This window comes from Gavialis gangeticus, unplaced genomic scaffold, assembly GCF_001723915.1.
Source record: "Gavialis gangeticus isolate Ggan-Ray unplaced genomic scaffold, GavGan_comp1, whole genome shotgun sequence".
Lineage (NCBI taxonomy): Eukaryota > Metazoa > Chordata > Crocodylia > Gavialidae > Gavialis > Gavialis gangeticus.
The window spans coordinates 159,573-173,144 of NW_017728967.1; the positions used below are offsets into that span (position 1 = coordinate 159,573).

A 13,572-nucleotide genomic window follows, 5' to 3' on the forward strand; every position below is an offset into this window, starting at 1 on the left:
GTCCCCCGGGGGGGGGGGGAGCGGTGAATGTGGCACGACCGCACGCCAGCAGGACGTTAGACCGCACTGTATCTCGCTGCAACCACACGCCCGTGCCAGCGGCAGGAAACCTAAAAATACCGAGTGCCTTTAAAACACGCCAAGCCGGGAGGAGGCAAGGGGTGGGCATCCCTGCGGGGCTCTGGGGCACCCAGGTCTGACCCCTCGCCCCGGGGCAGGGTCTCTGCACAGAAGAGTGAGCTTGTGGCTCCACGCAGAGCCCCGGCTTCAGCCTCCCTGCCCGTGGGAAGCTCCCACGGCGGTGCCACTCACGGGGACAGCGGAGAGGGATGGGCCCCAGCTGCTTGCACTACTGGAGGATCTCCAGCTGGTTGCAGTGCTGGGCGTCAGACACACAGCCCCCCGCTACGTGTCACATGTATTACGCAAGTCCCTGGCAAATCGCGCCATAAACTTACGCTGGCCACACGCGCAAAGCAACAACTGCACCATAAAAATGGCTATCCAGCTATAGAAAGAGCCAATCTACCCTGCAGTTAGTGCTTGGAAACGTGTCGCAACTCCCAGGCTGGTTTCCATCCAGCTTTCATCTCAATCTATATCTCTACCTTGACCTCTACCGGGGGCAGAGTTAAGGGTGCCCAGGCTCTTTGCTGGGCAAGTCCTTTCCTTAGGAGACAGGATCCCATGCCAGCAGGGCACATAGGGCATTCCCAGACTCGATCCTGCCAGGGCCGTGCACCCGGCACCCGACAGTGGCAGCCCCAGTGCCTTGCAGGGAAGGTGGGCACAAGCCCCAGGAGCAGAGGCGAAGCAATAAGCCCACATGGACCTTCCCCCGGTTTCCGACACCGTATTGTCCTTTTTGTAAGTCAACCCCTCTGTTTTCTCTGCGGGGACTGTGAAAACTCCACTTGACTTCTCCGCAGGGCCGTCGGAAAGGCTTTTTATCCCAGCACGTTCGATGCATTGAGCTCCAAGATGGGAGGCTGATGCTCCAGTGGGGTTTCGTAAGGATGGAAGCAGGGTGAAGATATCCACTTCCATGGGGGGGAAGGTAGGCGCCTGTTCCTACCATCGGGCCTTGAAAATGCGGGAGCAATACAGTACTCAGGCTGCAGACCCTAGTGCACCTGTTGAAAGAGCTCGTCTCCTCTTCTGGTGAGCGCTAGGCTCCCCTGGATCTTCCCAGCACCCATGTCCCATCCCATCCCATTTCTCTGCCTTCGGCATCACTAGCCCCCTGCAGCAGGGAGTTCCACGGCTATCTCCATGCCAAGGACGCAAGGGGTTGGGGGGAGGCAGGGCACTTCCAAGCCTTGGATGCTTCTTGTTCCCCTTCTCCCGACTCGGCAGGATCCCCAGGCTGGAAGGGACCCCCGGGGCCACCCTGCCCAGCCCCCTGCACGGAGGCAGGGGACCTGCCACGGCCACCTCTGGCCCCACAGAGCAGAGAGCTCCAGCGATGCTCGTGCCTCGTGCTGGAGCCCACACGGTTAACTTACAAGCGGTGTGGGTAGCCTTATTACCACCCCACTCTCCCGCCCGGCCTGGGGCCTGCTTTGCATGCAGCAGTGGGCTGGAGCTGCCCGTTCCTCCAGCTGGGCTCAGCCTCGCCAAACTTCCCCTTTTTGCATCAGCTGCAAACGTCACCCCAGCACAACTCAATCCTCTCCCCCGGGCGGCACGCGCAGCAGGGCCCTGCCTTGCAGGTGTGCAGCCCTTAATGCTCGAGTCCTGCCTCCTGGCCAGCCTGGGCTTCTAAGTGACATCTCGGGCTGTGCCGGACGATGCTGGAGGCCTGGGGGCTTTTGAAGCGGCCAAGACCTTTCCGGGGCGGCAGGTCCCCCAGGAAAAACTCTCTTCCTCCCGTGTCTTCCCCAGCCAGCTTCCCCGGGGCTTCTCCAGCCCAGCGCTAATCCAGACCTTAAATGAGGGGAGTGGGGGAACGGCGCTGGGTGAAGGGTAGGGCCCTCGGCTGCAAACTCCCTGCTTTCCAAATGCCGAGCCCTTCTCCTCCGCGCCCTTCCCCAGCGGACCCCCGCTTCTTGCCCCGTCTAGGTGCCCCGGTTGATCAGGCTCAGGGACGTCTCACAGCCTGGCTCCTTGGCGTACAGCCTGGCCTAAGGCCCGCTCCCGGGCGCTCGGCCTTCCTGCCTCCAAGGGGTTTCTGTCCTTCCCGCCCTGCGCCTGCCTGCTGTCACCTTACTCCCGCCCGCCCTGCTTCTCTTTCCTTGCCGCTCTTCTGAGACCCGTTGTTTCCATGCCATTATCTTCTCCGATTCCTGCTAATCTCTCCCCACTCCGCGCGGGTTAACGACCCTCTCCCCTTTCTTAAGGGTCTTGCTATTCCACCATCAGGCTGCCGTTTCTTCAGCAATGCTGCTGTCGGCTTGCTCGCCGGATCTGGTTACGTCTCTCCTGTTTCACAGCCCGGCAGGTTGTTTTTAGCACTAACTAAAAACCTGAACTCAGGTGCGGTCGTATTAGCTCGGGGCAGACACGACTGATGGCAAAGTCTTTGGAGGCACCAAATACTTGAGATGCATCTTGTTGAGATGCTCAGTCTGAATAAGAGACATACATCTACGGATAATTATAGAAAAAAAGGGCTGAAGGGAGCTCGGGGGGGTCGCATCCAGTCTAACCCCCTTCTCCAAGCAGGACCAGCCCCGACCACATCATCCCAGCCATAATGACTACAGGATGAACGACCCCAGACTTTTGCCTATTCTGCTATATTTTTAAAGCTTAATATATAATCTAGCAAGTCAGTGCACACACCAACGCTCCTATTTGTTTTTGTTTTAATCTTCAACTGAAGAATATAGTGCTAGTCCCCCCAGCATACCGGCAACGCTTCTAGTTTAACTGGAGAAAAATGTGTGCTGTGTTGTATGTGATGAGGCTCCACGCCCTCTGCACCCCTCTTTTCAAACTCCTAGATCCACCCATGGACACAGAGCCATTTGCTGTTGGAAGAAATGCCCTCCAGACTCATTTTCCCACCATCCCTGACCCAAAGTCACACTTTTTCATGGACACCAGGGGTGGGACCGCAGTCTGCAATCGCACACCACAACACAACCTCGTGGGTGGGCTCTGGAAAAAGCCTCAAGCCTCGGTTTGCCCATCTGTGAAATGGGCTTGGTGAGACTGCTTTCTCCGCTGAGGACAGGAGCCTCTAGGACAGTGGTTCTCAACCTTTTTGGGGACTCAAAGCACCCCTCACTGGATTGGAGGTACCCTCCGTAACATTTGGCACCCAACTTCAATAACTGATTTATATATTACACGGCTTGCCTCCTTACACAGGGGCGATGGGATCATCCAGGAGGGGACCAGCCTAAGCCTGGCTTAGCTGTTTATCTCCTCACTACTCATTTATCTCCTCATATCTCCCCAGCACCCTTCAAAGGACCCAGCGGCACCCCTGGGAAACCCTGCTCCAGGACAAAGCGGGGCGGGGGCGAAAGCAGCCAGGGCTTTGATTTTTCGAGCACAGAAATCATGGAGGATTTCAGAACGCCTCGGTTCACCATGGTGCTGGTAAGCAGGGCTCCTTCTTCCCCGTGGCAAAAGGGACAGCCCGCCTGCTTTCCGTTTCACATCCGTGGCCTCGCCGCCCGGCTCCCCCGCTCGCCCACTAACGCCGCGGCCCACGCATGCGCTTCTGTGCAAGCCCCAAGGTGCCGCTCTGTCCCCGGCTCGCCAGGGTCATGCCAGGCCCGGGGGGAGATTCCTGGGGGGATCCGGGGGGTTGCAGGAAGCCATGACGGTGACTCAGGCAAGGCCACGCTGACTCAGCGCTGAGCCACGAGCCCAGCCTGGCTCTTGCCATTATTCAGCCTTTTTGTTCGGCTGGTCGCGCTCTCACGCGCTGTCCGGACCATTCGGAAAGTCGGCTCGGACGAGAGGATAGACCCCCGGCCTAGGGCGGCATTGCCATGCTGCTGTTCCACCCCAGAGGCAGCCGCAGCTCAGCAAGGGAAGGGCCGAGCACGTGCCTGTCACCAGAGCGGAACAACTATGCAGATACAGAGACAGAGAGGGAAGAGAAACTCGGAGGGGGCGGGGAGCCACCAGACCGCAGAGTCAGCCCGGAGTCCCTTGCGGGGTGGACTTGGGGTTCATGACAGGCCAGGGAGGGAAGTCCCCCGTTCGGGGGCCAGGGTGAAAGCAGGAAGCGACATTTTTTGAGCTGGGAAAACACAAGCCGTGGCAAGAGGCCAGCAGGGCCTGTGCAAACTTTCCAGCCCCGGCAAAGAGCCGAGTGGCAGGGACGTGGCCCAGCTCCCAGGAGGACAGAGGGCAGCAGCACAGACCCCGGGAAGGTGCGACCCCCACACCCCTCCCCACCGTTGCAGGGGTCTGCCCCCAGCCCCTCCTTGAACTCAGCTGCATCGGGTACGGGCGCGATCCACCCCCTCGCCCCCTCCGCACTCATCCCCACGCTAACCCCGCCAGGCTGGAGGGCAGAGGGAAACCGAGGCCTGGAGCAGCCACAGGATACCAAGGGAAGAGAAAGGCCGTGACCCGAAGAGCCTCAGCAACCTGCCCCCCTGCTCGCAGCTGGCCCTGGCTGCAAACTCAGCAGGGGCACAGCACCGCCCTTCTTCCCCCCAGGCATGCACTGAAGTAGCCCCGCGCCGGGAAGCCCGGGCGGCGCTGGGGACCGCCGCGCCGGCGCTGGACGAGGCGCATTCCACCGGCTCCGGTTCCCCTGCCAGGAGGGGAGACTCCAGGGGCAGGCCAGGGATATGGATAGCCCAGTGACTAATCCCTCCAGACAGCGGCTCAGCTCAGAGGAGCACAAAGAGCCTTTATGCCGCAGCCGCCGGCTCCCAGCGAGTGACCTCAGCGCCAGCGGGGCCGCGCACTACCTTCAAGGGGGCCAGATTTAGGCTGGGGGGCTATGGAGACAAAGGGAAAGCAGGACAATGTTAGTGCCCCGACACACACACACCGGCTGCCTCAGCCCGTGCAGGGGATAGCACAAGGCCACTGTCTTTCACCGCTCCGTGCCTCAGTTTCCCCTCCTGTGCTTCCTTTGCCCAGGCCTCTACATCAGAGCAGGGGCCACGGTGCCAGGCCGCAGCGCGTCCCAACCTGAGACCCTGCCTTTCAGACAGATATCAGGCCGTGTGTTCACCTGGGGAACTCCCTGCCACAAGAGAAGGGCAGGGATTTTCCCCAGGGGGCAGGACAGGATAACCTGCGGCTCTGGCATGTCACTTAACCAAATGGGAGCCTTTGTGCAGCCACTAACCGACAAAGTAAGGCAGGAGCTGGACCTTGCTATACCAGTCTACCCCGGTGCCCCAACCTGTGCCAGGCACTCGAGCTAACTGCGCGGTGCAGACGGACCCCCCAGAGCAAACTTCCCGACCAGCGAAGCTGGCATCGCCCCAGCCTGAAATAGCTCGCCGTCACAGCCGGTGGCATCGCTTCCCTTCCCCTCAGAGACGCACCTGGCAGAAGAGCGAGTGGAGGCGCTCAGCCCCAGAGAGCACAACGGGGCATCTGGACGCAGCAGAGCTCTGCGGCTCCGGGTCCGAGCCCCGTCAGCCCTGTGGCAGCGGTGATGCCGGCTCCACTGCATGTCAGCACGGCTGTGCTGGCACCAGTCGGGATACATGGTGAGGGAGGGAGCTGGGGGTCTCTGTTTGGAAAGGTTCCCCCACTGCCCTTGGAAGCAGCCTCTGCAGCCAGGGCTAGGGCCCCATCACCCAGGATGAGGACGGCGTGACCCCTGGCGATCCCTACGGGCATCCTCCACCTTACATGGAGCAGGGCTGGGTCTCGCAAGCCTTGGGAAGCAGCCATGACCTGGAGTGACTGGGCTGGGAACTTCCCCTCTGGACTCGAGCACGTTCAGGGCTGCTCAGCATCTTCCTGCCGTCAGGATGCTGGGGCCGCCCCAGCCCATCAGTCACTGCCCCAGGGACGGCAGGGCATGGAGAAGAGGGGGAGATGGGGGCTGAGGGAAGCAACTCCTCCCTCTGCAAACTGGAGAAGCCCTGAACCACCATCCCCGGAGCAAGCCCCGGGAAGCAGAGATAAAGGAGGAGCTGAGCCCCCATTTCCCCCATGTCCCCATGCTGCCCGGGCCCACTGCTTTGACTGCAAGCTCCTCCGTGCAGCTGCTTCCCTACAGACTCCAGGCACTACAGACCTAAAAGTTGTGGGGATGATCACTCCCGTGGCAGGAACAGAAGCACCGGGGAAAGTGAGTGACTTGCCCATGGTCACACGGGTCGCCGGTGGCAGAGGAAGGGCACTGAATTGGCAGCTGCAGGGAGGACCCCGAGCCCTCCGCCAAGGGAGCCAAGCCAAACCCCAGCCCCACGGATGAGAAGCTGAGGAAGGCTCAGCAGATTTGAACCAGCTGCTCTGTGCCCTCCTCCACCACACCTCCCCCAGGCCTCTGCCAATCATTAGCCCGGCCTGGATAGTGCCCGAATCGCTAGAGTTTCCCTGGGCAGGGCCGGGAAAGGCAGCCAGCTCCCCCCGTGACATGGAGAGGCCGAGCTCATGGGCCCCTGCAAGGGTTAAAAGCCACCAGCGCTTGCCTGTAACCCAATAATGCTCCCTTTCTTCCTCCTGGCCGCCAAGCTATTTTTAGGTCCCAGAAGCGGTTTATTTTCCCTTCCATGCCTCTCCCTCGCGCGCCCAGCCAGGCGCTACCCGAGCCGTCGCTTCCGCCTGCCACCAAGCGCCCGGAGCTGCACCAGCCCAGCTGGCACCCCAGCAGCTGGCTGCAAAGCGGAGGGGCTGGGGATGCCAGGGGGGTCCAAACCGGCCTGGGGCAGCATCCAAAGCAACCCCCACCCCTCCAGCCAGGGGTGCCCAGGGTACCAGGGGGATATGGACCCATGCAGCCCCTGCACCCTGGGATGGGCCGCTCTTGCTGCGCTGGGGGGGGGACAGGGATGGGTGCACCGGCAGCCTGGCCCTTAGGAAGGAGAGGGCAGGAAACCCCCCGGGAGGGTGTGGAGGAGGTTTCAGGAGGCTTCCAGGCAGCCGCCGGGGCTTTGAATGCCTGCCAGGGCGTGGCGGAGGGGGAGCACGTGGGAGGCCGCCCTCCGCGCGGCCGGCGAGGGAACAGACTGTTCCCACCGCAGAACAAAGGGCCCATGGAGCAGGGAGGTGCCCGCGACCGGGTGCGGGTATATTAAGAACGGGCACGTTTTCCACCGCAAACCGGGGGGCAGGGGAGGAGGCCTCCCGGGGCGAGGAAGCAGGGCCGTGGGCTCAGGACTCAGGAGCTCGCACCCCAGCCTGGCCACGTGGCCTCGGGCAGCCGCCAACGCCACGGTCCCTTTGCAAGCCCTGCGCCTGCCAGGATGCATCCGGCTCAGAGGATATGAGGCCTGGGGCCTGCGAGGTGCCCAGTCATGGATGGGCAAGTTGCATGACGTGGCGTAGCCGGACCCCTCGCCGAGGTCCGAGAGCAGCGGGGAGCGATGTTGGGACCGGCCCCCTTGAACTGGAAGGGGCCTGCGTGCATTGCCAAGCTTGGGATATAGGGAAGGTGCGGCAGAGAGCAGGTGACCCGCTGGCTGGCGGGGCAGGCTGGGATCACAGCGCCCACCCTCGAAGGCAACGCAGAGGGGAAGGCAGACCCCAGGGGTCCTTCCGACTTAGAGACAGACTGAGGTTCCCCCCCCGCACTGGAAACCGGGGCTCTGTCAGCTTGGTTTCAGCGGAGGCCTGGGGGAACTCAGACACCTGAGCAAACATCCAGGAGAAAAACCCTCTTTGTTAAAGACTCGGGCTCTCTCGCCTCTTTCATTAAGAGCGGAGAAACCTCCCAAACCACATCTGAGGCCGCAGATAAATCATCTTTCCGAGCCAAGGCGGGCCAGACCTGACGCCAGCTGAGCGCCGCCGGAAAAAGCGCTCCAGCCCCGAGCGGGGAGCCTGGAGTCTCCAGACAGCGTGCGGGCTAGCGAGGACAGCGGGGTCAAGGACTCACAAGCCCTAAAAGCAGGGACCTGTTGCCATATAAAATACCCCAAGATCCTGGCCCAGAACCATCCCCAAGCACGGGGGAACTGAGGCAGGTGCTTCAGCCCAGCCCGCGCGAGGCACGGGGCTCCATCGCCACGAAGCGCGAGAGCCGGACTGGGCGTAGCTAGACACGCACGTCACTCGTTTCGGTAGCTGTGCTCGCCCCAGAAGGGGCCGGGAGGACTGAAACACTGCAATAACGAGCTAGCGCACCACTGCCAACCCAACCGGCTCATCCGCGCATCACGAGCCCTATACTGCTGCTCTGGTGGAGATTCTCCTCAACCCAGACAGCGCAGGGAAGGGGCGGACTCGCCATCCCTGGAGGGGTTCAAGACGAGTTTGGGCAGGCACTGGTTGGGCGTGATCTAGGTGCAGTGATGCCTGTGCCCTGCTTTGGGGATGTCCCAGGCTTCTGGTGGCTGCATGGGGCGGGAGGGACCTCCACCTTCCCCCTGGTGCTCCCACACGTGTCGGGGGGTTTTGTGCTGCCGCAGCCCAACTGGGGACAGGGCCTGGGTTGTGCCAGTGCTCCTGCTGGGACCAACCCCAGAGGGTCCTGGCTAGAGGGTCTTGTCCCTCTGCTTAGGCTCAGACCAATGCTGCATTGGGGTCAGGAAGGAATTTGCTCCCCTGGTCAGACTGGTCCAGACTGGGGGGTGGGGGTTGCCTTCCCCTATAGTGGGGCAGGTGGGCCCTCAAGCATGTAGCTCACTTGGTTAAAACCTAGTGCTTAATGACCCCAAGGTTGCAGGTTCAATCCCAGGTTGGACTAGGTGATCTCCTGAGGGTCTTTCCAGCCTTACTTCTGCAGGCACATGTAAACCCCGTAGCAGCAGGATGTACTTCTGCATGCATGTGTAAACCCTGTAGCAGCAGGATGTTGGGGGCTGTGGTCCCCCTACTTTCCCTGCAGCAGGATCAGGTGTAACGTGTGGTTTTGCTCACAGGTTGGACAATAGGTTTGTCTGGGCTGGTTTGGACAGGGCTGATCATGCCCCAGGCAGAGGGTTGGACTAGATGTGACCTCAGCAGGACTTCTCAATGATCCTGTAATCACCACCTATGAAGGACCTCATGCTGGGGAGCTCTCAGAGCCTGGGGAAGGCACCGCTTCCTACGACACAGGCAGCCCTGCATTTTGCACTGCAAGCACAGGGCGGGGGCACGGCTGACCAGCTTACGGGGAAGGCCAGAAGTCATCGCTGATGCACAGAGACCAGCCTGGAGACCCCATGGCTGCCCAGGACAGGGTCTGCTGCTGACAGCTCGCAGCTTTTCAGGCCTACAGCGCAACATGTCATCGCCTGCCTCAGCTACACCAACCGCCCGGGATCAAAATATCACCTGCACCCCACTCTTTTGGGAGGGGGCCAAGCCCTCAGCAAGACCAGAGCACGCAGAGGCAACACAGCTCAGGCTTCCCCCGCCTGCAGCCAGACCGCGCAGAGGGTTCCCTGGCCCAGCACTGCAAAACTAGCGAGACATCTCAGACGCACCTCAGAGAACTGCCCGAGAGCGACGGGACAGGGCCCAGCCCTCCCACCGACCCGTGTACGAGCCGCTGGGCCTGGGCAGATGCTGGGGAAGCCCCGAACCCGCCAGCTTCTGATCAGGGGTCAGCTCCGGCTCTTCATCTGGGGCAATGGCACGTGCAGGAGATTAATTCTCGACCTCAAGCCTGGCCCTGCCCCCTGCTCACCAATGCATGCACGTGCACACACACGCACACATACACACACACACACACACACACGCACGTGCACACACGCATGCCAACAGGCTGCCAACCAAAGCAGTGCTATCTCCCCAGCTGGCAGGAGCCGAGGGCTGCCGGGCACCGAGGAGAAGGGAAGTAGCCGGGCAGCACGCTGCACCTCGAGGTGCTGGAGAGGGGGAACATCACAGCCCGAGACCCCACCGTGGTCAAGGACCTGGACTAGCATCTTGGAGGTGGATGCATCTCTCCTGCTTAAACAGCCAAGCGCAGGGCCAGGCCGAGCAAAGCCGTTCAGGCTCTGGCAGGGATTTGGCCAGGTCCCTTCCAGCAGGCAGAAACCAGGCCCGAACTTGGCACTGCATTTCCATGGGAAATGAGCAACCTTCTGGCTCTGAATCGGCCCTGATCTGAGTGAGAAAACCCCAAATGCCATTCATAAGAAAACTCTTGAGCACCAAAATCCCCGGGAGGATTTTTTTTGGAAGTGCCAGTCATCTGCCCCGACACCAGCCACCCCCTTGCACCCAGAAGGCAGGACAGGCACGGAGGGGCAGTGAAGACCCCCATCCACTGCAGCACCAGCTGTGGGGCATCTGTCTCCTGCCTCCCAGAGCTCCCCTGCCCTGCCCACCAGGGAAGCAGCAGCCCCTGCACTGGAAGCCCTAGTGCAGCCCCCTGCATGGATGCACGGATACAGAGCAAAGCCCATGCAGCCTCCACCTGGAGGCTCCACGGCCCCTACGAGGCTCAGTCCTCAGCCCATCGGTGCCTGGCCTGGGCCCGTGGCAACCCTGTGGGGATGTCCCAGGGTGAACCCGCTAGACCTTGCAGGTCCTCATCCTCTTCCGACCCCACTAACGTAGCAAGCCCCATGGCCTGCTCCCAGCTGGGAGGCCACCGTGGTGCTACGACCTCACCGCGGGGACCCCCAAGTCCTCAGCGCGGAGACTCCAAGCTTGCAAGGAGCATTCACGATGCAAGCTCTCTGCGGGCAGCCCAATGAGCCCAGCCGGTTTAGTCAGCCCGGCGCTGCTCCAGGCACCCACCCACGGAGGTTACCACAAGGACGGCGTGGCAAGGGACAGCCCGGAGCCGGGACAGACCAGACTGCGGCCACCACAACTGGGCGCGGGTCTGGCTGGTTCCCTGCAGTCCCCGAGTTGCTCAGCCGGGCGCTGCGGCTGCCTTCAGTGCAGGCTGGGTCTGGGTGAGTCCAGGCACAGAGCCCAGAAGCGACTTGCCTAAGGTCACAGAGCAGCTCAGTGGCGAGGAGCAGAACCCAGCACCATGCCCTTGCCACTGCGAAGCGCTGCCTGCCCCGCCGGTACTGATTTCAGCACCAGGACGCAACCATATAACACAGCCCCGCAGCACCCTTCATGCTAGACAGGACCCCTTTGCAGAGCATGGACACGGCAGGAGGGGGCTGGTGAGAAGCAGAAACGAGACATCTGCCGAGAGCAGCGGAGGCTGCAGCTGTGCCCTGGGGCAAGAAGCCAGCCCCCCCCGGCCATCGGGAGGCTCGAACAACAGGACAAAAAGCTTGGGGGGCGCAGAAGCAGGAGAGAAGAGCGCCCAACCCAATGCTCCTGCTGCCTGGGCCTCCACAGCTGGGGTTTCCTGTCCCCTCACTGCACTGGGCCTGGCCGGCAGCACAGGGCAGCGAGGAGGCTGAACACACCCTAGGGTGCCCATGCCTCTTCCTTGCTCCCAGAAGGCCAGGGGCATGCACACTAGAGGGGGGACCTCTCAAGTCCTCCACCTAATTCCCCCTGGAGCCAGGCTGGGAAACTGCAGCCTGTCGAGGCTAAGGGATGTGCCCAAGACTGTGGAGCATCGGTAGCAGAGCCCAGGCCCTGGCCTCTCTGCTTCTCAGCCGCGGGGCTGTGCGCCTGTTTTCTGCCGGCCCAGTCAGGGCAAGGGGAGCAGACAGCCTGACTGGTTTGCCGGCAAAATGACCAGGGGAGGGCCAGCGCCCTCGGACCTGCGACAGCAGCACACGAGACCCGAGGGCCCGGAGGTCCAGCGCTCCCATTAACCACAGGCTTGGGAGGCCTGGCATCAAGCCCCAGCTCTGCCAGCGACCTCTGCACGTCCTTGGACAAGGCCCTTTGCCGCTCCGTGCCTCGGTTTCCCCGTCCGTACACATGGGTAATCCTCCTTCCTTTCTCCTGCCCTTGGTCAAACTCCCCAGGGCAGGCACGGGCTCTCACTGCCCATACCACAGCACCCCCGTTTCAGCGGCGGGCACTGGCAGTGCCGCCTCTCGGGATGTGATCGCACGACCACGCGCAGACTGGCCACACAGCACGGCTACCCGGGGACGCCTGCTCTTCCACCGGGGTGCACGAGGAGCGGACACACGGCACGCTGCCCTACACCAGAGTAACTCGCTAGACTCAGGGAGCGTTCCCCGGGGTAGCACTGCACCAGGGTAGCTGCAGCCTGGGTGCATGTGTCCACCCCTATCCCAATGCAGCCGTCTGGGCAGTGCCCCCGAGTTCCCCACCCGACTCGGTGACAGCACCTGCAACCGCGGCTGCCCCCAGAGAGCGGTCATCTGTCCGCTCCGCGCACAGGTATTATGTGCAAGGGGACAAAACTGATGTCAGCTGTGCTGGCGTGAGCATGTGTCCGGACACATGGCACGTCCCCTCCCATCGGCCCTCCTTCGCACACCAGAGCGCCGACGGGCCAGGCCATGAGAGAGGGGCTGGGAGTTTCTGTAGCGGGAGAGACCCCTCCTTTCTCGTCCCTCTGCAGACCCCAAACCAGGGGGCGGGAGGAGGTCGCACACCGAGCAGCCCCGATACCGCACACCAGGCCAGCCCCTACACTCGCACACTGGGCCGGTCCCTACATGCACAACCTCGACTGGCCCCTACAGAGCACACCAGACCGGTCCCTACACTTGCACACCGGATCTGTCCCCTACACTAGTATACTGGGTCAATCCCTACATTCGCACACCAGGCCAATGCCCCGTGTGCACACACCCGACCAGTCCCCTACATTCACACACCCAATCGGTCCCTACGTGACATACTGGGCCAGTCCCTATACTCACACACCCAGCCAGTCCTGTACATTCACACAGCAGACCACGCCCTTCACTCGCACACCCACCCAGTCCCCTACATTTGCACACCTGACTGGTCCCTACACAGCACGCTGGGCCAGTCCCTACACTCACACCCAAGCAACCCCTTACATTTGCACACCCAACCAGTCCCTACATGACACACTGGGCCAGTCCTCTACAGGCCAGTCCCTACACTCACACACCGAACCAGTCCCCGACATTCTCACAACTGACCGGTCCCTACACTTGCACAGCCCACATTTGCACACCTGCCCAGTCCCTACACAACACACTGGGTCAGCCCCTACACTCACACACCTGACCAGTCCTCTACAGACCAGTCCTTCAGTTGCACACCAAACCAGTCCTCTACATCTGCACACCCGACTGGTCCCCACACTCACACATGCGACCTGTCCCTACACTCACACGGTGGCCCAGTCCCCTACATTTGCACACCTGACTGGTCCCTATACAGCGCAGTGGGCCAGCCCCTACACTCACACACTCGCCCAGTCCCCTACATGTGCACACCAGACGAGTGCCTACACTTGCACAAGCGTCGACTCCCCCACATCTGCACACCATTTACACAACGCCCCGTGCCCGGGGCCGCCGCGCCCGCCCCGGCCCGCACTCACAGCACGCACAGCGCGTAGGCTCGGCTCACGCTCTCGCTGTCCCGCACCAAGAAGCTGCCGTCCCGGCCCGCGCGCGCCAGCAGCTCCTCGGCCGCCGCCCGGCTCAGGTCGCGGTG

The 13,572-nt window shown here is 62.0% G+C and overlaps 1 protein-coding gene across 1 annotated transcript in view; it reads right to left on the bottom strand.

The window, feature by feature from the left end:
- INPPL1 (inositol polyphosphate phosphatase like 1) overlaps positions 1-13,572 on the bottom strand; it is a gene marked incomplete at its 5' end in the record, with an annotated part of 33,317 nt that extends 19,745 nt beyond the window's left edge. The window contains one exon of the mRNA XM_019504350.1: positions 13,457-13,572. Coding sequence (XP_019359895.1) covers positions 13,457-13,572 — 116 coding nt within the window. The remainder of the gene's footprint in view (positions 1-13,456) is intronic.